General features: G+C 43.4%; 1 protein-coding gene across 1 annotated transcript in view; it reads left to right on the top strand.

Annotated features, from left to right (window-relative positions):
* The window catches only part of MDN1 (midasin AAA ATPase 1), a 258,414-nt gene that overhangs the window by 124,600 nt on the left and 109,812 nt on the right, over nucleotides 1-24,002 (top strand). The window contains exons 46-51 of the mRNA XM_075202780.1: nucleotides 301-509; nucleotides 837-985; nucleotides 3,444-3,640; nucleotides 4,930-5,150; nucleotides 17,450-17,563; nucleotides 17,666-17,798. Of these exons, the coding sequence (XP_075058881.1) occupies nucleotides 301-509; nucleotides 837-985; nucleotides 3,444-3,640; nucleotides 4,930-5,150; nucleotides 17,450-17,563; nucleotides 17,666-17,798 (1,023 nt within the window). The remainder of the gene's footprint in view (nucleotides 1-300; nucleotides 510-836; nucleotides 986-3,443; nucleotides 3,641-4,929; nucleotides 5,151-17,449; nucleotides 17,564-17,665; nucleotides 17,799-24,002) is intronic.

Genomic DNA, 24,002 nt, shown 5'->3' with positions numbered 1-24,002 from the left:
CACTGCATCATCTGCCTAATGTCAGTGATGTGAATGGATTAGCACAAAAAGCAATTTGCAGTCAATTCAAACCTAATGATGTTCAGTGATGTGTCTGAGCAGTTTTAATTGACTTGTGAGAAAAAAATATTCAGGCTAATCTACCTTTGGGTCAAATTTGCAAATTATCTGCACCCTCCAGAAAATAAAGCACTAGGTTAATTTTTTTTTTTCTTCTTAAATCTGTTTTACCATTTTGAATATTTGTTTTTTAAAACCGTTCTTTTAGTTTAATTATATTAGTTTGATTTCCTACAATAGGCTGTTTCTATTAATGGACCCGTCCCATGGTGAAATCTCCAGGGCAATGAGGAATCGTGGTATCGAAATTTACATATCTGGGGACTATGATGGGGTCAAGTTGGATTCTTTTGACATCAAGAAATTACTGCATGGTTTGGGCATGATTGGAGATCATATATGTGATGCTTTGATAGCAGTGCACACAGAGGTCAAGGAAACCATTATCGGTAAGCAGAAAAGATGGTTATGTGCTTGTATAGGTTTGTCAGGTGTGCCAATGGCCTGCACTTTGTTTCTAACCACAAGCATGCACAGACTGTTTTTGAGTGAGGTTGTACATTTGAAGGACTAGTTTGTACTGAAAACGGTTCATACAGCAATTTCAACCAACTATTTTAATAATTTATGTCAGTTATATCCAAACAAAATTCAGAAACAGATTGAAGTGCTTTAGAAGTTGTCAATAAATGTATTGATTACATTTATTTGGTTTAGATTAAACTTGTTTTCTTGGCTTAAACTCCCTCATGTGTGATTTTTGATATGTATTCCAGGTTCCCCTTGCAGCTCTCTCTCTTATCTACTCCATGCTGCTACTTTGATATCTGAACAGCTGCAGAGAGGATGTCAACTAGAGCAGGCTTTTCAAAGAGCCTGCAGTGAGGTGTTTACTTTCTCGCAGCATTCACTTGTAGCCCAGAGGGTGAGTTCTGTCGTCGAATTACTGATAATGAAGTGCTAACATTGGAATGATAAATTACTGTATTAAATATTTTATTAAAACTAAAATGTTAGTATTGATATCACTATTGACAAGATAATGTACATAATTGAAACTACTTAAAAACTGTATGTTGACCAAATATTACCATGTTACTTATGTTACACACACGTTTTGCTGTTTTGTCTCAGAGTAAGGCTTTAATATGCCTACAATGCACAGTTCACAGTTCTACAGTGCACAGTTCATGTGCAGAAGATGCTTTCAAACAAAGGGCACATTAGCTTGCTTTTACGGTTACATAACTTGAAATCTCCTCCACTCTTGTCCACCCCCCCCCTCCCACTCTTCCGTCCTCCCCCCTCTAACCACCCTCTCCTCCACTCCTTCTGCCCTACCACGGGTGAGGAAGTCCACTCTCATTTCATCATCCCATCCCCTCCCACCTTCTTCGCTCCCTTTCCCCCACTACCTGCTCCCACCTCGCTCACCTCTTTAATCTCTCCCTCTCCTCCGGCATCTTCCCCTCCTCCTTCAAACATGCTCTCGTTTCCCCCATTCTTAAAAAACCTAATCTAGACCCCACTTCTCCCTCTAACTATCAGCCCATATCTCTTCTCCCCTTTGCCTCCAAAATCCTCAAGAGGCTTGTCTGTAGCCGTCTCTCCTCCTACCTTTCTGATCACTCCCTCTTTGATCCTCTCCAGTCTGGTTTCCGCCGCCTTCACTCCACTGAAACTGCCCTGGCTAAAGTCACCAACGATCTCCTCTCGGCTAAAGCCCAGGGCCACTTCTCCCTTCTCATCCTCCTTGATCTCTCTGCAGCCTTCGACACCGTCGACCACCCCCTCCTCCACCAAACCCTCCAGTCCTTTGGCCTCTCCGGCCCAGTCCTGTCCTGGTTCACCTCTTACCTTGCCGACCGTTCCTTATCCGTCACCACCTCTGGGTCTCTCTCCCCCCCCCCCCCCCCGTCCACCCTTCCAGTCGGGGTCCCCCAGGGCTCTGTTTTGGGACCCTTACTTTTCTCTCTATACACCTCTTCCCTAGGTGAACTCATCAGCTCTTACGGCCTTAACTATCATCTCTACGCTGACGACAACCAACTGTACCACTCCTCTCCTGATCGCTCTCCCTCCCTCCTCTCTAGGGTGTCCGCCGCTTCCAGCTGCCCAACATCTCTCGCATCCGGCCCTTCCTCTCCCAAGATGCCACTAAATGTCTTATTCACTCTCTGATCATCTCCCGCTTGGACTACTTACTGGTTTCCCCCACTCTTACCTCGCTCCCCTTCGATCTGTACTTAACGCTGCCGCTAGGCTTATCTTCCTTTCTCGCCGCTCCTCTTCTGTCTCCCCCCTCTACCAATCCCTTTACTGGCTCCCCCTACCCTACAGAATCCTGTTCAAGCTCCTTACTCTCACATACAAGGCCCTCGCCAACTCCACTGCACGCTACATCTCCTCCCTCCTCTCTATTCATGCTCCATTCCGCCCTCTCCGATCGGCCAATGACCGTCGCCTCTCTTCCCCCTCGATCACCTCCTCCCACGCGCGTATCCAAGACTTCGCCCGCGCTGCCCCCCTCCACTGGAACAAGCTCCCTCCCTCCATCAGAACTTCCCCTAATCTGTCCAGTTTCAAGCGGTGTTTAAAAACCCACCTTTTTCTTAAAGCTTTCCAGTCTCCCACTTAACTTCCTACCTTTACTTCGGACTCTTCCCCTTCACTCCCCTTCCCCTATCCTTATCCTCCGCTCCTCCCTCTCTCCCCTATGTCTCTCTGTCAGTCTACCCCACCCCTTAGATTGTACGCTCCTTTGAGCAGGGCTTTCTCTCCTCCTGTCTTCACCACTTTTAACTCTGCTCGCCAGCTACCCAGCCTTCCTCCTCGAGGACCTTCTTCCCCCGTCCCCTCTCGCTCCCTCCTCTTCCTGTTGGGGGTCTCCCTCTTATCCGTGCCCTCCCTCCTAGGTGCCGTTGTTGGCTGACCTTCCCCTCTCCCCTCCCCCGCCCCTCTAGCTGTGCCTTGAGCTTACTGAGTTACTGTGATTATTGTTTACTGTTCTGTGCTGTCTCTCCTCGTATTGTAATCTCGTCTGTCCCTGTACGGCGCCGCGGACACCTAGTGGCGCCCTATAAATAAAAATTAATAATAACTTCGAAAGCTTTTCCATCCTTGATGTGTTAATTTATGTTTTGTATGGGCTCTGTTTGTAAGAATAATTCATGAAAAAATGCACAAAATAAATTTTCGTGTTCTGTTAACTTGGTATGAATAATTTCCTTTGTAACATTCGTATTATGACTTTAAATAAAGAACGTAATATAAATAAGCTGAACTCCTTATTTTAATTATTAGCAAAATTTCTGTGAAGGTCTACAAAAATATTGCAAAAAACAATGTTTCTATAAATAACATTCTTGTATTTTGTGTTGTAGCAAGTGCAGGATATTCTTCGGAGACAGATTACAACTCTGACTCCCAGTAATGGAAGTTGCTTGTCATCCCTTGGTTTGTGGCCTGATAAAGTTCCCTGTGCTCTGCTTTCTACCGAAGACTCTGTTTTATCTACTGTTTTAAGAGATGGACAAATCCTTGCTTATATACTGAACAGACATAGTCTACGGAAAAACAGGTAAAAACAAATGTGTAATGCAATAATTAGTTGTATTTCTACCATGTAAATTACCCTCAATATATATGAATTACAAAAAAAATTATATCAAAAGTTAAAAATAAAATATACTTACTGATTAGCAAAAAGGTTACCTTAAATATCCTTTCTTTGTCAGGCAGTTGCTAAATTATGTATTGAAATGCAGTGAACTATAACTATATATGTATTAACATATTTGTTCCTATGGAGTGCGATCGCTGGCTTGACCCCCTTAGACCTGCTGATGGCTGCCGTGTCCATGGCAGTGCATACTGCTTGTTGTCTAGGGGGAGCAATGTCGGCAAGTGTGGCAGGACTGGAGAAGAGACTGTAATACCGACCTGCATACAGCTGCTTAGTTTTCCTCCTTATCAGGCAGACTAATTACATAATGATCCTGCAGCTGCTAGTCTATCTAAGGAGATTTGCCTGCAAGCTGTGCGTGTAGTGAGTCGGCTCAGAAGCTGCTGCCTCTTCCGCAGGGACCAGAGTGAAGGGAGCCTCGGGCTTTACACGCCTCTGGGTCTTGGTTCGTTCCCTGCCCCGCACCTAAAGAGGGAATAAAAGTAAAAAAGTGAAAACCTAAAATTATTAACAGTATAGGCAAGAGCCTATACCGAAGTGACCTATCTCCTAGGCACCTAGAAAAAACTGAGGTCTGAGCTGGATAGGAAGTGCATAGTAGGGGAGGAGTGTGAGCAACAAAAAAGTTAATAAGTGCCTAAACTCCTAGTCCCACCTACTATACCCCAATGTCTCGCAGTGTCCCAGAGTCAGAGAAATCGATTTTTATGGTGAATTAAATTCTTACTTATTTTTTGGTTTATTTTTGTAACCATTCTTGGTGTAACGTGTACAATTTTTTTTTAATGTGTATTGCACACAAGGGCCAATCTCCCTTACAGCGCATCTAAGGCTTTCAATTAGAGCTGCTGTATATAATCTTTTCTGCTATGAAGAGAGCCTAAGCAGCAGTGTAGGTGATCTGCAGAGATCCCAAATAAGGGGGATGCTGATCAGAGGAATACTTCTGCCTGTTTCATGTAAATCTGTTGGAAAGCAGAAATGGACCTTGTTCCTTTAGTACTTTCAGGCTTGTTCAGTATTGTGGTCTTGGACAGCTTTGTGTGTGTTTACCGTATAAGCAATTTGGTTTATACCTTGTGCTCTGAGTTCATTTCTGCCTTACATATGGTACAAGCAGTGCAAGCTGCACACAGAACTCTGACCAACAATATTAATTTCAGTCTTTTTTGCACCTATTATAGAAAATTTCCACTTACTCTCCGAGATCTTCAGTTGTCTGGAAAGTCATCTGCTGCAGACAGTCACAATTTTAGTGCTGTGGAGATGGAAACATTTTGGTTGGATGACCCTGCAGTTGTTCAACAGTCTGTCCAGTTGGTTATTGAGAAGGCAACATCATTAGACTGGATGCTAAGGATACGTTGGCTGTGCCACATAGCAAAGAGATTGCCAACTGAACTAGGTATGTTATTTTTGCTGTGTATGGATTTTGTGGCTTGTGTGGCTTTTATTGTTTTGTTTTTTTTAAATAAAGCTATGCAGTTCTTTCCTAGTTTAATTTCTAAATATTTAACTGTTCATTTAGCTTCTCTACCTCTGGCACCTCTTTCATTCCCACTAGCTGTTTGTGTCCCACAAAGGCCTGTTATCAGCCTTCTGCTTTTCTCACTGTATACCTCTTCACTTCAGGAACTAGTATGTTTTGGATTTTTTTCACCCTCCAGTACCACTTCTAAGCTGACAACACCCAAATATATCTCTCCCCACCTGATCCCTCTCCCTTCTGTATTAGTTCACGTAGCTGTCTCTCTACATGCTAAACATGTAAGTCTCTCAAAATTTCCTAAAGCTTAACATGTCCAAAACTGAGCTTTTCGTCAAATCTCCTTCACCATCAGTAACGCCACTGATTCCTTAAGTTTCCCAAACCCACTGTCTTGTTGTCACACTTGACTCTGTCCTCTGCTTTATTCCTCACATCCAGTCTCTCTCGCACTCTATCACCTCCACCTTCAAAATATTGAACAATATTGAATATTGCCCTCGACAACGCTACCCCTTCATACATCTCAAATCTCATCTCAAAATAACCACCTGCCACATCTACCATGACCAATTAGACTGTCACACAACCTTAACATTTTTAAATGGTCTCTAAAAACCCATCTCTTTATTAGAACTTATCCTACTTCCCACATTGTGTGCTCTCTCATGAGCAGAGCCCTCTCTACCCTTTGTTTTCAGGTCTGCATTTATTTTGTCTACCTTGTATGTCCCTGTTTTATGTGTGTTCTTTTTTTTTTTCTTCTCCACAGTGTGCAATGGCACCTTACAAATCAATAATAATGTGAGACCTGGCCTGCCATTGACTGCCTGAATATCTGGTATTCAGACAATATATGCGGCCTGTATCTATAGGCCTTATATTTCCACAGCCGTGACAGTGATTATAACCTCTCTGTATCGCATTAGCTAATTATTTTACAAACCGTGTACCAGTTTTAAAGGGTAAAGCGATTGGTAACATACCAATTATACATGTGTACATGAGGAATGTTTCCACATAATACATGTCTCCACATGTCTCCACATGTCTCCACATGTATTATGAGACATGTGGAGCATGAATGGAATGAAACGACGGTCAATGTTTTTCACTTAAGAAATTGATTTCCTTTAACAATTCTTACCATGGTAGGTAGGTGAAATGACTGCTAGTATATAGTATATGTGATCTTTTGAAGTACATACTGTCTGTCTGGATTTTCAGCCTCTTTTCTGTGTGTTGCTGTGGTCTATTGTCCCTCTGAATCACTACAGCAATTCCTTGAACATTTCTCAGGCTGGCTCCCTCATTTCTGATCACATACTACCAACAGCCTTTGATTGTGGCTCCGGTTTCTCTTTCTGCCCAGCAATCTGCCTCAGCTGTGGCACATAAAGGAAATGTGCTGCTTTAAAAAGCTCTCCTGCAAAAAATTGTCATTGACAGAAGTCGTATATTTCTGGTGATGACTTTAAATATATTGCAATTTACCACTCGCCAATTACCACTGCCATTGAAATGCTCTGAGTGTTGCTGAACAAGTATTCTTCACAATTCTAATCTCTGTTCACTCTTTTAACCCCAAATGCTTCTATAATTAATTTGTCTCTTTGAACCTCCCACACTAAGATCTGCAATCTCTATCACAAGATCTTTCTTCCTACTTCAAGGACAAAATGAACGATTTCTCATATGAAATTATATACTCCTGAGTAACTCTGTTCTTTTCCTGCACACTCGGGCACCTTTTATTCATTTGATGCCTGAAATGAAGATGAAGTCTCCATTCTCTTCTCTTTTTAATCTATTACCTGTCCATGCAACCCTGTCCCCTCACAAACAAGTCGTCAGCCCTGTCCTTTCTTCTTGCCTTAATGAACATCTGTAATCTCTCTTCACTATTAGCTTGCTATGATTATTTAAGCATAGAGTAATTACTCAATTTCTGAGAAAAAAAATTATTCTGACCCAAATTTTATCTGATTATAGTCCAACTCATCTGCACCCTCCAAGCTTCTTGAAAAGCTTTTCTATACTCTTCTCATATGCTTCCTTTCTTCTCACAGCTTATTGGATGCCCTTTAATAAGGCTTTTGTTCCCAACATCCACAGAGACTGCAGTGACTAAACTGACCAATGATTTGGCCAATTTCCCTTGACTGGACTGCTGCATTTGTTTGATCAACAGACCCCTTTCCTATCCTGGTTATCAAGCTACCCATCGAACTGCTTATTTGTGTCTCATTTCTATGGATTTATCATCATCATCACCATTTATTTATATAGCGCCACTGATTCCGCAGCGCTGAACAGAGAACTCGTTCACATCAGTCCCTGCCCCATTGGAGCTTACAGTCTAAATTCCCTAATATAGACACACACTCACAGACAGACTCATACATACATACAGACAGACAGGTAGAGACTAGGGTCAATTTTGATAGCAGCCAATTAACCTACTAGTATGTTTTTGGAGTGTGGGAGGAAACCGGAGCACCCGGAGGAAACCCACGCAAACACGGGGAGAACATACAAACTCCACACAGATAAGCCCATGGTTGGGCATTGAACTCATGACCCCAGTGCTGTGAGGCAGAAGTGCTACCACTACGCCACCGTGCTGCCCCTGATTTATCAGTTAGATCACCATAATGCTCAATCCTAATTCTTGTGATCTTTTTTTATACCGCTTCTATTGGGAAAAAAATCATCTCTTGAATTTTGTGATCACATCTATGTGGATGACTCCCAAATTTATCCATCTGCTCTGGATTGTTTTGTTTACAATCTGGTGGCCCATGTTAGTGAATTTATTTCTGTCTCTTCATCTTGTCCTTTCACCACCAGAAAATCTTTGAAAAGTTGAGCTATTTAAGTATTCATCAGATATACAATACTGTGCAAAAGTTTTAAGCAGGTGTGACAAATGCTGCAGAGTAAGAATGCTTTCAAAAAGTGAAGTGTTAATAGTTTATTTTTCTCTTTCATCCAGTCTGGGGGACACTGCTTACCATGGGTTGTGGAGGGGAGCACGGGAGTTGGCACCTAGCTAGTTAACTTAAGCACTGCTGACAGACCATTCCCCTCTACAATCCCCCTGCCTCTTCCTCCTCAGTTTTTTTAGGTGCCTATGTAGTTGGGCAGTGTTTTAGCTTACTGCATGTTTTCTTTATTTTTTCTATTTTATTTTTATTCTTTAACTTTTTTTTAGGCTGCAGATCTGTGAGTGTGTTCTATTATAGAGAACACACTCACAGCAGAGCAGCGCAGGCACTACCCTGTCAGATGAGAGCCAGAGGCTCTCACTGACAGGGACAGAAGAAAAGGGTGCCTGAATTGTGAGTGACAAGCGGTCTCATGGACCTCTGTCACTCTTGGAGCCTCCCCGATAACCAGCGCTGCCACTGCAGGCATAGAGCGCCGGTTATCGGAGATTACAAATAACGGCGGCCATCTTGGATCCGCGGAGGAGCGAGGAGAACTGCAGGGGGCCATACCAGGATCCCCCCTCATACATAGGAAGGGGCATCGGGTGCTAACCGCTGCTGAGACCTCAACTCTTGAGATCTCAACTACTCTGCCACATACCCATTTTATTTTTATATCGGACAAAGAAACAGCTGCAGAGACAGCATTATCAGAAGGGGGGGAGCTAAGACATAGAGCTCCCCCGCCTTCCAGAGAGAGATGGTTTAACCCGGTCTTCTGGCGCCAAGGAGAAGCCCGGGAGGAGAACACAGATCTGATGGAGCAGGCACCAGGACACTGCTGTTGGACTTCTCCCCTCTTTGGCCTATGGGCTAAGTATCTGACTTTTTTAAACACATTCTGTATTGCTGTGTACAAAGTGGGCTAGTAGGGGTTATATTGTAATTCTCCTACTTGCCTAAGTATTATAATGTGCTTAATATATTTACAAGTACAACTTTTATGACAAGATTAGTTGATTACTTGTTTTTTCCCATTATTCTCTCCACACTCTCTCTCTACTCAGCTAAATTTAACAATTTAAGTCTGTGTGTTTGGTGTGCCTTCCTTTATAAAAAATGACAGATAAGGGAAAGGGCCCTATGGCAAAATATTTCACATGTTCAAAATGTAATGTAAAATTACCATGTGGGCAGAAGGACCCGTTGGCTCTCTGCTCTGTCTGCGAAGCAGGGGTCCCCCTGCGCAAGCCCAGCATATTTCAGCCCCACTGACGGAGGAACCGGCCTGGGTGGCCTCCCTGACAGTCGGTTTCCTCTTTAGCACAGATGGTTTTTCAATCCAATCAATTGCTATCTACTGTGGCAACCTCGGTGGCTACTAATACTAGTACACCTTTGGGCCTCCCTGCTACCACAGGTTCTATTGGAATGTCTATACCAGGACCTTCCTCATTACTTAGGGACCAAGCCCCTTTTCCCACAGAACCGGCATGGTCCGCAGCATTTATAAAGGGTTTGGATAAACTGAACCAGTTACTTGAATCCCCAAACATCCCGCCTGCTAAAAGAAAGCGGCCTAGATCTGATAATACCCTTATGGTCCTTTCAGACTCTGAGGGGTTTTCAGAGGAGGAGGGGGAAATTAATTCTGATCCTGACCAGGTTCAACCTTAAGGACAGGAAGAAAACACTAAAAGCCAATTTATTAATGATTTGGTTTTAGCAGTGAGACAAGTGTTGGACCTCCCAGAACCGGAGGATCCTACTCCCAGAGACAGAAGTCTCTTTAGGAAGGCTTCCCGTTTCCCCCCTTCGGTAGAACTCCGAGATATTGCAGAGGGAGTCTGGAAACAGCCTGATAAAAGGTTCTCTGTTCCCAGAAGGTTTTCTTCCCTGTATCCATTGCAGGAGGAAGACGTGGCTCGCTGGGAGACTATTCCTAAGGTGGATATTCCAGTTTGGCCAGACACACTCTACTACCACTCCCAGGTTCAGCAACTCTGCAAGATGCCAATGATCACAGATTAGAATCCCAGCTGAAATCTATATTTGCGGCTGCGGGTTCTTCTTTTAGACCCACATTTGCTTCAGCTTGGGTTGCTAGAGCCATGAAAGCATTGGCAGACCAACTGGCAGAGGCCTTACAGGACTCTGATTTACTTCCCCTGGCTTTGCATTTGAAGGAAGCATCAGGGTACCTTTATGAGGAGGCCCAGAACTCAGCGTCTGTGTCCTCCTCTATTCAGGCTGCATCTATTTCAGCAAGAATAACTTTATGGTTGAAATCCTGGGAAGGAGATGCGGAATCAAAAAAGTCAGTTGAAACCATTCCTTTTTCAGCAGCAGGTTTGTTCGGCCCGGAACTGGATACTATGATTTCCCAGGCAACAGGAGGCAAAAGCACTTCTTTGCCGGTATTTTCAAGTAGAGGCCGGACTTCTCGGGTCAGTTCCTTTTGTCAGCCCTTTAGGGGGACCTCCTTGCCTAGAGGACAGTCATTTAGAGGTAGACAACCAAATGCTCGAGGCTCCTCTGTCAGGGGCAGATCCTCGTTTGCAGCTAGGCGCCAGGCCTCCAAAACCCAGAAAAAGTCTGCATCCTGACGACCACTCTACTCTGCCGGAGGTAGCGCCAGTGGGGGGACTTCTGTCTCTGTTTCGGGAACAGTGGGCAGCGTCTTCCCAAGACCCTTGGATTCGGGGCATTATATCAAGGGGTTACATGATAGACCTGCTGGGCCCTGTACCACATTGTTTCTTTGTAACCCCTCTACCCCGAGACCCAGCAAGAAGACAGGCAATACAGACTTGTGTCGCCTCTCTCCTTTCGCAAAGAGTCATCTGCAAGGTCCCAGACAACCAGAAGGGACAGGGATTTTATTCAAATCTGTTTCTGGTCAAGAAGCCGGGCGGGTCCTTTCGGCCCATTTTAAACCTAAAGAGCCTCAATGTGCACTTACGAGTGGACAGATTTCGGATGGAATCCCTGAGGTCGGTAATAAATGGCTTAGTGAAGGATCAGTTTATGGCCTCCATAGACATAAAGGACGCATACCTCCACGTTCCCATTTGGAGCGACCATCAGTCTCTCCTAAGATTCACAGCGGGGTCCTCCCACTATCCGTTTCGGGCCCTTCCCTTCGGCCTCTCCACAGCTCCGAGGGTCTTCACCGAAGATCATGTCGGTCATGGCGGCGTGTCTTCACTGAAAGAGAGTTTATGTCGTGCCTTATTTGGACGATCTGCTCATCAAATCCTCCTCAGAGATTTGCTTACGTCAGCACTTATCCCTCACCTTGGCAGTTCTCGAGAGCCATGGATGGCTGATAAACTTAAAGAAATCCCAGATGCTTCCGTGTCAATGCATGGTATTCCTGGGGCTTATCATGGATACCAGTCGGCAGAAGGTGTTCCTGCCTACGGAGAAAATCAGTTCAATCAGGACTATAACAACTCAGGTCTTGTCCTCTCCCAATCCCTCAATTCATTTGTGCATGCGGCTGCTTGGGAAGAAGGTGGCCTCCTTCGAGACGATCCCCTTCGGCCGGGCTCATTCTTGATGCTTCCAGTGGGATCTGTTACGGAAATGGTCAGGATCTTACATACACTTGGATCTCCAGAAGATTTCGCTGTCTCCGGGGGCGAGAGAATCGTTCCAGTGGTGGCTGAATCAGGATCACCTGTCGGTGGGCAGGTTCTTCGCTCCATGGTCATGGATCATAGCCACAACAGACGCCTGCCTGAAAGGTTGGGGGCGGTAATCCTGCACCTCCGGCTCCAGGGACTTTGGTCGGTTCAGGAATCAGCCTTATCAATAAACGTGCTGGAGTTGAAGGCAATTCTTTTAGCCCTCCGGGGGGCCTAGTCCCTCCTCCAGGTCCACCCTGTCATAGTTCAGTCCGACAATGCCACGGCTGTGGCATATGTCAACAGGCAGGGAGGAACCAGGAGTGCAGCTGCAATGAAAATTGCAGCTCAGATTTTGGTTTGGGCAGAACAATATGTTCCAGCAATATCGGCAGTATTTATTCCAGGAATAAAGAATTGGGAGGCAGACTACCTAAGTCGAAATCAGATGATGCCGGGGGAGTATTCACTCCATCCGGAAGTTTTTCAGTCTCTGGTTCAGAGGTGGGGTCTTCCGGATATAGATCTCATGGCCTCCAGACACAACCGAAAAGTTCACAAGTTTTGCGCAAGGGCAGGAGACCCCTTAGCGGTGGCAGTGGACGTAATGACGATGTCATGGGAGTTAAGGTTGGGATACCTGTTTCCTCCGATTCCCATGCTTCCTTGCAAGCTCAGACGAGTAAGGCAAGGGGGTCTGCCAGTAATTCTAATAGCTCCCTCATGGCCGCGCCGAGTCTGGTACGCGAACATAATCTCTATGGCGGAAGGACAAGGACTTCGTCTTCAGTCATGAGACTACCTTCTTCAGGGTCCCTTCCATCACCAGAATTTACCTCAGCTCAGTTTAACGGCATGGCTGTTGAAGCCAGCCTCTGGAGGGCTAGGGGTTTTTCCTCCAGTGTAGTGAACACTATGATGCGAGCTAGAAAGCCAGTTTCAGCTCGCATCTATCACTGGATTTGGCGAGCCTATATCAGATGGTATGAAAATAGGACATGTCACACGTCTTCCTTTCGTCTCCCTCGCTTATTGGCTTTCCTACAGGATGGGCTGGAAGCAGGGCTTCGTTTAGGTTCCCTAAAAGTTCAGGTATCGGCACTTTCAGTTTTTTTTTAACCTGAAATTAGCGGATTTGCCAGATATTAGGACTTTCCTTCAGGGAGTCTTGCATATTCAGCCTCCCTATGTTCCGCCTACAGCACCATGGGATCTTAACATGGTACTGGATATGCTTAAAGGGCCTCCTTTTGAGCCGTTACCTGTGGCAGATTTTAGGTGGTTGACCTGTAAGGTCGTCTTTCTTTTGGCAATTGCATCGGCACGTAGGGTGTCGGAATTGGGAGCTCTGTCTTGCCGGGAACCATATCTGTTTTTTCACGAGGACAGAGCGGTTTTGAGAGCACTCCCATCTTTTGTTCCAAAAGTAGTGTCCTCCTTCCACTTGAGCCAGTAAATTGTAGTTCCAGTTTTTTCATCTACTTCTCAGTCTGATCTGCAGTCTATGGAAAAGTTAGATATGGTTAGGGCTCTCCGTATTTATGTCAGAAGAACATCTCAAGTTAGACGAACTGATTCTCTGTTTGTCCTATATGGTTCTAACAAAAGGGGCTGTTCAGCATCTAAACAGTCCATTGCAAGATGGATTACGGCAACTTTTAAGCAGACTTACATAACCGCTAACCTTCCTGTGCCGGAGAGACTTACGGCCCATTCCACCAGATCGGTAGGGGCGTCGTGGGCAGCAAGAAATGGGGCTTCCGCTGACCAGCTTTGCAGGGCAGCCACCTGGTCTTCTGTCCCCACAGAAGAGGAAAAAAGAGGATTTATATACTTGCGTTAAATCCGTTTCTCTGATTCCGTCTGGGGGACACTGCGATCCCTCCCTTCTGCCTTTCCTCTGTATGCTCTTGGTTGATTGACCCATCTCCTTGGGGCTTTTTAAATAAACTGAGGAGGAAGAGGCGGGGGGATTGTAGAGGGGAATGGTCTGTCAGCAGTGCTAAAGTTAACTAGCTAGTTGCCAACTCCCGTGCTCCCCTCCACAACCCATGGTAAGCAGTGTCCCCCAGACGGAATCAGAGAAACGGATTTAATGTAAGTATATAAATCCTCTTTTAATAATAAACATAATGCAAAGTGAATGAACAGTAGAGAAATTTACATCAAATCAATATTTGGTGTGACCACCCTTTGCCTTCAAAACAGCATCAATTCTTCTGGGAACACTTGCACACAGTGTTTAAAGGAACTTGGAAAGGAGGTTGTTCCAAACATATTGAAGATCTAACCACAGTACTTCTGTGGATGTAGGTTTGCTTAAGTCCTTCTGTCTCTTCATGTAATCCCAGAAAGGCTCAATGGTTTTGAGATCAGGGCTCTGTGGGGGCAAATCATCACTTCCAGGACTCCTTGTTCTTCTTTACACTGCAGATAGTTCATAATGGTAATCAGTGTATGTTTGGGGTAGTTGTCCTGCTGCAGAATAAATTTGGAGCCAATCAGATGCCTATCTGTTGGTATTGCATGATGGATAAGTAACTGCCTGTATTTCTCACCATTGAGGACACCATTAGTCCTAACCAAATCCCGAACTCCATTTGCTGAAATGCAGCTCCAACCTTGCATGCAACCTCCACCATGCTGCACTGGTGCCTGCGAACACATTATTGTACCGCTCTCCAGCTGTCCAGAGCACCTGCTGACATTTTTCTGCCCCTCAGTTCCTATGTTTTTGTGCATTGTTGAGTTGTTTCCACGTCGAAGATATGGCTTTTTGGCTGCAATTCTTCCATGAAGATCACTTCTGACCAGACCTCTGTTGAACAGTAGATTGGTGTATCTGGGTTCCACTGTTTTTTTCCAGTTCTGAGCTGATAGTACTGCTGGACATCTTCTGATTTTGAAGGAAAGGATGCATGATGTGTCTTTCATCTAATGCACTAAGTTTGGACGACCACTCCGTCTACGGTCCTCAACGTTGCCTGTTTCTCTATGCTTCTTCAAAAGAGCTTGAACAGCACATCTTGAACCGAAGTGTGCTTTGAAATCTTCGGGAGAGACTGCTGATGCAGTACAACTACTTTTGTGTCTTGTTTCTGTGCTCATTCTTGCCATGGTGTGTATGACCTGTGACATAAAACAGTCGTCCACAACCTCACCTTTGTAGCAGAGGTTAGCTGATTCCCACCCAGTTTTAAGCCTCCAACACAACTGTTTGTTTCAGTTAATGACTGCGTTTCAACCTACACATGAAAATAATGATCGTTATCACCTGTTTGGTCAGATTGGTTAATCATACACCTGACTATAATCCTACAAAATCCCTGACTTTGTGCAAGTGTACCTAGAAGAATGGATGCTGTTTTGAAGGCAGAAGGTAGCGACACACAAATATTGCTTTGATTTAGATTTCTCTTCTGTTCACTCACTTTGCATTTTGTTAATTGATAAAAATAAACTAACACTGTGTGTGTGTTTATATACATACACTAGCAGTGTCACCCGGAGTTGCACGAGTCCGATTTGTAATGAGTAGGACTTTTTATATATACCGTATTGCTTCAATTCTAAGACGCACCTTTTTTCGCATATAAACATCTCTAAACCAGGGTGCGTCTTAGATTTGCAGGCGGAAATTTGACCGCCCTCTGAATATAGGGACGCGTTGTGCAAGTGTTGAGCCACCGTTATTTCACTATAGTGGAGCTGTATTTCATTAATTTTGATCCTTTTCTGCAATCAAAATGTTGTAAAAAAAAGATTGCACTGCAAAGTCACATTGAAACAAAAAGTTAGTGTATGCGGAAGAACATGGAAATAGAGTTGCAAGTCAACATATTCACATTCGTGAGGAAAAGGTTTTTCATTGGAGAAATTATCGCAATTCCATAGAATCAACGCTTTTTTTCTGTTAATACTGAAATTGGTGTGCGCCTTACTATCAAAGTCGTCTTAGAATCAAAGAAATACAGTATTAGCAAATTATTTGGTAAACAGACCAAAAATGCTTCTTGGAAAATAAGATTTGTTGATTTGTCATGTTGTCGTTATGTCATGTTGTGGAGACGTTTTCTTCCAGCAGTCAAACAATTGTTTACAACCATCGTAGATCTGATCTACTAGGTTACTTTTTCTATACTAAATAACTATGTAAAGTTTGGCAGCTTCACTTCCGGCCGCTGTTAAAGTAATGTTGCCGCAGCTGTCTATGTGGCCGATCTAATGTAAATAAACTGGTGTCCAAAATATCTTAAAAGTATGGCCCCTTTGCTCGTTTCTATGGGAGACTGCCGGCAGAGGTGCGAGGGAAGCGAGACAAAGCTGCTGCTTACCTGCGTTGGGACCCAGAGTGAACAGAGCTGCATTCTTATTCACTCCTCTGGGTCTTTTTATCAAGTCCAGAGCTGTACCTGAAAAGGAATTAAAATAAAAACATGAAAAAACTAAAACAAGTATAGGCAGGAGCCTATACCGAAGTGACCTATCTGCTAGGCACTGAGGTCTGAGCTGGAGAGGAGTGGCATAGTAGGGGAGGAGTGAGGAGCACAAACAAGTTTGTTAAGTGCCTAGACTCCTAGTCCCACCTACTCTACCCAATGTCTCGCAGTGCTCCCAAATGGAGTAAGAGAAATCGATTTTACACTGAGTAAAAATCTTTTCCTATATTGTAAGCTTGTAATTTGCATCCTCGTACCTTTGTCTCTTTGTTAAATACCCAGTCTTGTTTCATTTCTATATTTGTTTCCAATTGTAAAACTCTATAACACTCCTAGTTACCAACTGTCCCTAATTTCCATGTATAGTCACATATTGTAAAAGTTCGTCATGTAAATTTTTGAAATGTTCCAATTTTAATTACTTGCCAGCTGGACGCTAAAATTCCTATTTTTCCATATGTATGTATACATTGAAGGGGGTTTTAAAATGCAGACATGAAATATTAACCAACTATTGGATTCAGGTCATGATTGAAATTGTAATGCTCCTAAATATGCTGGCGAGTATAGTGCCAAATGTGCTCCAATTCAGCAATAAATTGCACCTGAAAATATTGACATATGTGCAGTTTGAGATAAACCAGCGGTGGCTTGGGTTAGCAAGTAGGGGACATCTTACCCCAGGTCAGGTATAAATTGCGTTTTTGAGGTCGGGTTGCGCACGTAATGCCGTGCCTGCTGGTCTAGAAACATACAGAAAATTCTACCCTGGTGCTTAAAAGCCTGCTTATTAAACAGTATATACATGGTAATAAAGGACATGTTCAGTACAGAATTGCGCACAACCATATATGGAAATCCCTGCACATTTAAGTCTGAATGATAGTCAAGGGAGGTGTAACCTATAATTCCCAATTAAATGGTAACCAATTTTCACTTGCCTATCGATTTCTGATATCACAAGTCCATATTGGGGTCTAGTAGGTTGAGATTTTATGAACTTTTACTTCTAATGTACATTTTTAGCGAGGTCTTCAGGATTTTTAAATATGTATTTCCACAAGACCACTTTTGCGAATTGGCTCCTTAACTTGATTTGTAAAAGGCAAAAACAGGAAATGAATTAAGTCTTTTTACACTTGTTCAGCTACCACTGTGTATTTACATTATTAGTATTATGTAAAATATAGATTGCATTCTTATAATTAAAATATCAACAGATCACATACGTGCAGAGATAGATGCTGGGGCACATGCTTTGAACAGGTTCTACTCTGGGCCACTTCCTAAAGAAATGAGCATTGTTCTGAAACGCCTCCACACGTCCATATTGGGTAAGTGACTGTTCCCTGCCTTGTATGTCTGTTAAATATGCACAGAACTGATCGTTGTACAATCACACTTCTAGGAATCCATGGTTCATTGTTTTTTTTCAGGTGAGAATTGCATCCCACTGGATATTCGCTGGAATGTGCAATTGTTGGACATGGTAAAACATTCTCTTAGCCTTGATACTGGCATGGAACCAGATAAGGATCTTTTTAGCCAGTTAGACAGTGTGATAAGCAGGTAAGCTTGCATTTCCTCTGTTACATTCCTATAAGCTTTATCAGCATGGTAGGCTCAAGTAGTGGCTCCAATGTATTGAACACATACAGAATTATCCAGAGCACATTGGTTCCAAAAGTATAAACAGACCAGCGTAGACTTAGAATAAAAATCTTAACATTTAATAAAGTATAAAATGTTAGAGAGTCATACCCAACAAATGTTTCAGCATTTTGCTCTCTCTCTATATCTAGATATAGATATAGAGAGAGTCGCCACAAGTTATGCAGCACTGTAGAATGAATATTTGTCATTCACATCAATCCCTGCCCAATTAGAGCTTACAGTCTAAATTTCCTAACACACACAAATATTAGGGTTAGTCTTGTTAGTGCCAATTAACCTATCCGCATGTTTTTGAAGTATTCGTGGAAACTGGAGCACTTGGAGGAAACACACGCAAACACTTGTAGAAAATGCAAACTCCACACAGATAAGGCCCTGGTCAGGAATCAAACTCATGATCCCAGCGCTGTGAGCCAGAAACACTGAGGCAATATATCCTATTCAGTATAACAGAAGATCAACTTATTATTCTGTTTAATGTCGGCATATTTCCTTTCACTCAGATAAATGACCTGCGTCAATAGAAAAGTGCCATTCGGTACAGCGCTGCGGAAATTTAGTGGCGCCCTATAAATAAAGGCTAATAATTATTCAACTGGTGTTTATTTTCTCGAGCTTGTATGTCATTCTCAAATAATTTTTGATTAAGTAATCTCTTAAAACATTGTTGTTTTTCTGCAAGTAGACATCAATACATTTGTGTATTATTTATGTACACATTATTTGAGCTCTAGCTTCTCCCCCTCTGCAAATGGCTTTTCTTTTTTTTTTTTCTTTTTTTGTTTATGGAGTAGGGCATCCTTTTAAGATGCTTTAGGCAGCAATTTTAGTTTTCATTTAATGCACTATGAGAGCATCTCTCTATTATGAGCAGGGGGGAAGCTGTGCTGCCCTTCCCTCCTCTTTACCATTACAATGCTCTCAGAGGGGTTACCTGGTCAATGGTACAGTATCAGTGACCAGAGACCAAGCAGATGCGACTTTGCAGTTCTTGGAGGTCCTACTCTCTCCCACTCTGACTGAGACGGGCTGACAGAGTTCTACCCTGGCAGCTGTGTACTGCACAAGAGATATAATATATATATCTATATTCTCCTGCTATTTTACTCTTAGCCTAGATTATGTTCCAATGTCGCGCTCTCTCTCGCTCTCTTTCTCTCTGTTTTCTCTTGTAATCTTATCAGAAGAAGGGATTATTTACAGAACCAAGGCTGCTGGGGGGAAAACTGTGTATGTGCTTCCAAATTCCAGAGAAAATTACCAAAAAGACATTCAGAACCAGATGACCGATGCGAGATTGAGGACTAAGGTCCCTGTATGTCTGGGGCAGCTGCAACCAAGATGGCAGAGCCAGCCTTTACTAAGGCACTAGCTCACTCTGTTGCAAAACTGACAAAGTATGCAGAGCATCCTGTGGAAGTAAGTGAATACATCCCTCTTAATCTTCCTAATACTCCAGGGGTGCCAGACCTTTTCTTTTTCTCCCCACAATTGACTGAAGTTTTGAGTGAGGCGTGGCAGAAACCAGATAAGAGGTTTCAGGTCCTGCGGCGGTTCCTGTTCAACTACCCCTTCTCAGACGAAATTACTGGAGAGTACAACAAGAGTAGGTGTCCAAATTGTTACCCTTGGTAGACCATGTTGAGGATGAGTCAGAGCCTTAGCAGCCAGATACATTTTATTGGCTTTGGTTAGAAAGAACTCTGTAAGCATTAGTGTGACAGGATGGCCCGCCTATGCCACCCTGTCTGCTGTTGCTGGGAACTGGCTGGGCTTACCTTGCCACCGTTCCCTTTCGTTATCCCAAATGCGCCCTCTTGCCGCAGTTGGACGGGCTTACAAAGGCTGCCATCACTGGACTTCTTACAGGCATCCAGTACCGGGTTGCTTCCGGCTAACTGACACTGCTAATGTACTCCTTGGTGGTGTACCTGGTTTGGTACTCCTGATCTCTTCCGATTGATCAGGGTTGCTGTGGATGGGATACCCCCTGGCCTACCACACTGGCCAGAGCTGTTGGGTAGTGGGCAGAGCGGTGGTACCGGAAAAGCTGGGTCCAAACCTCAGAAACAGCTGGGAACATTAAATTTTGGGTCTAATCATAGGGCAGAGGGATAGAGAAGTTTTCCAAGCAGGTCTTTTTGAAGCAAGTGATGTTTATTTGCTCACATTGGTTGGAGGTACTAGGAGCAGGTCAGATGAAACAATAAGAACAATTTTCAATACAAGACAGGGCTTTTATACCGATTTGAATACAACCTCACAGGCTATTTTTAGAATCACAAAAACAACAATTCTACAGCGCACAGCCAATTCACAAAAGGTATGAATGACGGATAGAATTATAATAAACTTGGTCACACATGTATACAAATCTACACAATACAGTGATCAATAATCAATGGATGTAATATACCCAAGGTTTCCCGATTCTAATGTCCTTCTGTTCAATTCTATAGAGCCTCTATATTCTGGGTGTCTCTGAAGTTATCCAACACCATACATATCCTGTCCCACAATAGAGGATCTGTATGGATATGCAAATGATAGAAAAAACGTGGTCAGCATCCAATATGAATAACCCAAGTGGTCGCTTCTATCCCTGTATAGTCGGAAAGAGTCGGCTGTCAATGTTGACCACCAAAACCGACATAGGTGGGATGGATATACATGTAGAACGGCACTCTGGTAATACCAGATTCTCCACAAAGCTAACAGGCGGGGCATGATACATGATATGTATGGAGTTCGATAACTTCAGACACACTCAGAATATAGAGAATCTAGGATTGAACATGAGGACATCAGAATCGGGATACCTTGAGTATATTATTTCTTTCCAACCATGTTTTGCACCATTGGGTAATATATATGTTCAAGTTACATCATTTGATTATTGATCACTGTATTGTGTACATTTATATACATGTGTGACCAAGTTTTTTATAATTATTATATCTGTCATTCATAACTTTTGTGAATTGTCTGTGCACTGTAGTATTATTGTTTTTTTAGGTATATCATGGAGGTTGGGAATCTTCACTATTAGCAGCCTGCTAGTTGACTGTTGGCAATGGAGCTAGTGCACTGTTATCATATCTTTATTTTTAGAATCTGGATGCAATTTGTTTACCCAAACATGGATTTAAATGTAATGCAAAGCTAACAATTTTTACATTTCTCTGTTATGTGCTAAAACTTGATGCTTGCATTATCTGAGATCCAGTAACGCCAGACAGCCAGGCAGCGGACCCCTACTGGGTATACAGGCTAAACAGGTTTTTGTCACTTCACATAAATACTTACATTTCCTGCTATCAGCAAACAGACTTCCTCTAGCAAAGCCAAACAATGACACTTGCATAGAAAACACGTCCCAATGTAACACGATAAGTGCATTTGAAATTATACATTGGTGCCTGCACCTCTGATTGAAATACATTTCTACAATAAACTATTTCTACATGATCCAGCCACAAATAAGTTGTATATCTATCCAGTCACAATTACCTTTTGAGGGGACTGTCCTCATTTGTCTAGAACTGGACACGATCAGACTCCAGGGGGTAAATGTATCAAGCTGAGAGTTCTCCGGCGGGTTTGAAAAGTGGAGATGTTGCCTATAGCAACCAATCAGATTCTAGCTGTCATTTTGTAGAATGTGCTAAATAAATGATAGCTAGAATTTGATTGGTTTATCAAACCCGCCGGAAAACTCTCAGCTTGATACATTTATCCCCAGGACAGTGAATGATAGAGCACCTTTCTCCCATTGAGTGCACCAAAATTGAAATGCCAGAGGTTCCGTGGGAACCAAAAGGACTGGAAAAAGAGAAACTTCTGTAAGGGTCCATTCCTTTATACATGGGGCATTCACCAATGAGGTAAGCAGTCTTGACTGGGCAGGCATCTTGTTCCAAGCCTGCTGATAAAAGGTCAACTTTAAAGGATCTGTTTCCACCCAGAAAGTTCTGTGGTGGGGGAGCTCTGTCTCTTTCTGTTTTTTTCAAGTCTTCTTTCGACCTGTGGGTCAGAGGAATTATAAGTTATGTCTTGGACCTCTTTGGAACTACATCCATGCAGTTCTTCTTCACACCCCTCTCGGGTGATATAACCATTAGGCCGGCCCTTTCAGTCTCTGTTTTTGTTAGGAGTGAATGTTCAACTTCCAAAAGAGTAAGAGGGTTTGGGTCATTACTCAATCCTATTCTCTCTACAGATACTGGACTTCAGGTTCAGGACGGGACGAAAACTTAGCTCTCTAATCTTGAGTATTCAGTTGAACAAACTCAGGATGGTGTCTGTTCTTTCGATCATTCGTGCCATGGAGTGAGGGAAATTTCTTGCCTTCATGGACAGATGAAATAGAAACTGCTGGAATTGTATAGCTGGGTAATAGGCTGTGAAAGGCAAGTGCTGTCCAGTCCGTCGTATAATTTTTCTGGTTCTCCTCTTCGACACGAGTTGTCAAAGAATCTTTTTGCTGGATTACAAGATTCAGGCAGGTCTCAATCTTCCCATTGCTTGAAGTACATGGGGAGAATTTTATCATGCTTTGAAGCGTTGCAGTTTGCACACTTCCACTCTCCTACTACAAAATGAAATTCTAGCCAGGTGGCCAAGGCCCAAACTCCTCTTTGTTGGATGAACAGACAAAATATCAGCAAGGGTCATCCCTTCTCCATCTGGGACTGAATCAGTGTGACCACAGATACCAGCCTGCAGGGATGAGGAGTGGTGACTCTGCACCTCAGATTACAGGGGCTTTGGCCCGAACTCAGAATAGTGCTAAACGCTCTAAGACAGGCTCAGTCTCTTCTAAGGGACAGACTCCTTTGAATATAATTGAACAATGTCACAGTGGTGGCATATACAAACCGCCAACGGGGGCCAGGAGACCCTTGACAATGAAGGAAAACAGCCAAGATATTGGACTTCGCAAAACATTCATGTATCTGTGATCTGTTTTTTTCCCCCAGGGGTGTAGAATTGAGAGGCCGACTTCTTCAGTTCCAGAACATAGTTCCCACCATCTATAGGCTTTCGACCAAATTTTGGAGATGAGGGGTCAGCCGGATGTCAACATGATGACCTCTCGGCTGACCCACAGATTATCTCTGTATTGCTCAATATCCAGGGATTCAAAGGCATTTGTAGTGGCTTCCATATCATTCCCATGTAAGTACCATCTAGGGTGCTCTTTCCTTCTGATTCCCATTCTTCCTTTAGCACTAAATTGTCAAGCGAGAGGGTGTCCAGTAATTCTGGTTGCACCAGACTAGCCGAGAAGCTCATGGTGTGCTGACATTCATGTCTATAGAACCATGGGGGCTGCCTCTAAGAGAACATTTTTTAAGTCTGGACCCATTTTTCCAGCCATGCAATATCAAGGTATAGCATAGCTAGCTTTAACGGTGTGGTTGTTGATACCATGGTTCTTCAAGCTGAGCGGCTATCGGAGAAGGTCTCTTAGACCATGATCAAAGCCAGGGAAAACCGCCCACCTGTAGAAGTGACCACAGATTGTGGACAACCTACATAGTCTGGTGTGAGAGAGGGAGATTTCACACTTCATTATGTAACTTAGCACTGCTGTTGTCTATCCTATAGGATGTCTTTTGATCATGGTCTGAATTACAGTGTACTGAGATTATCTCTTGAAGCTCAAGTGTTGGTCATTTGTCGTCTTCTAGAGGAGAATGGCTACTATTCGCGAGGCCTAGACTGTTCTTCATGGGGTTCTTCGTATCCATGTTCTGCCGGTAGTTCAGTGGGATCTAAATTTGGTCATTTGTGCTCTACGGAAGCCACTATCTGAGCTCCTTGAATCTGTTGATCTTAAATTTCTTTCCTGAAAGGTCTCTCTCTTACTGGTCATTCCTTCATCAAGAAGGTTGTCTCAGTTGGCTGTCTTGCCAGTCTCTGTTCTGTGCACCAAGCTGTCTTTCCAAGGTTTTTTCTTAATATCATCTGAACCTAGGCATTATTATTGTAGAACAAGAGTTTGTTTCCCTGTTGTTTGCTTTTATTTCCTTCCACAGTCTAAAAACGTGTGTGTTAGGGAAACTAGATTTTAAGCCATGGGGCAGGAACTGATGT

This window comes from Mixophyes fleayi, chromosome 3 (assembly GCF_038048845.1).
Source record: "Mixophyes fleayi isolate aMixFle1 chromosome 3, aMixFle1.hap1, whole genome shotgun sequence".
Lineage (NCBI taxonomy): Eukaryota > Metazoa > Chordata > Amphibia > Anura > Limnodynastidae > Mixophyes > Mixophyes fleayi.
The sequence above is the reverse complement of the archived record's forward strand: the minus strand, read 5'-3'. Positions and strand labels throughout refer to the sequence as shown.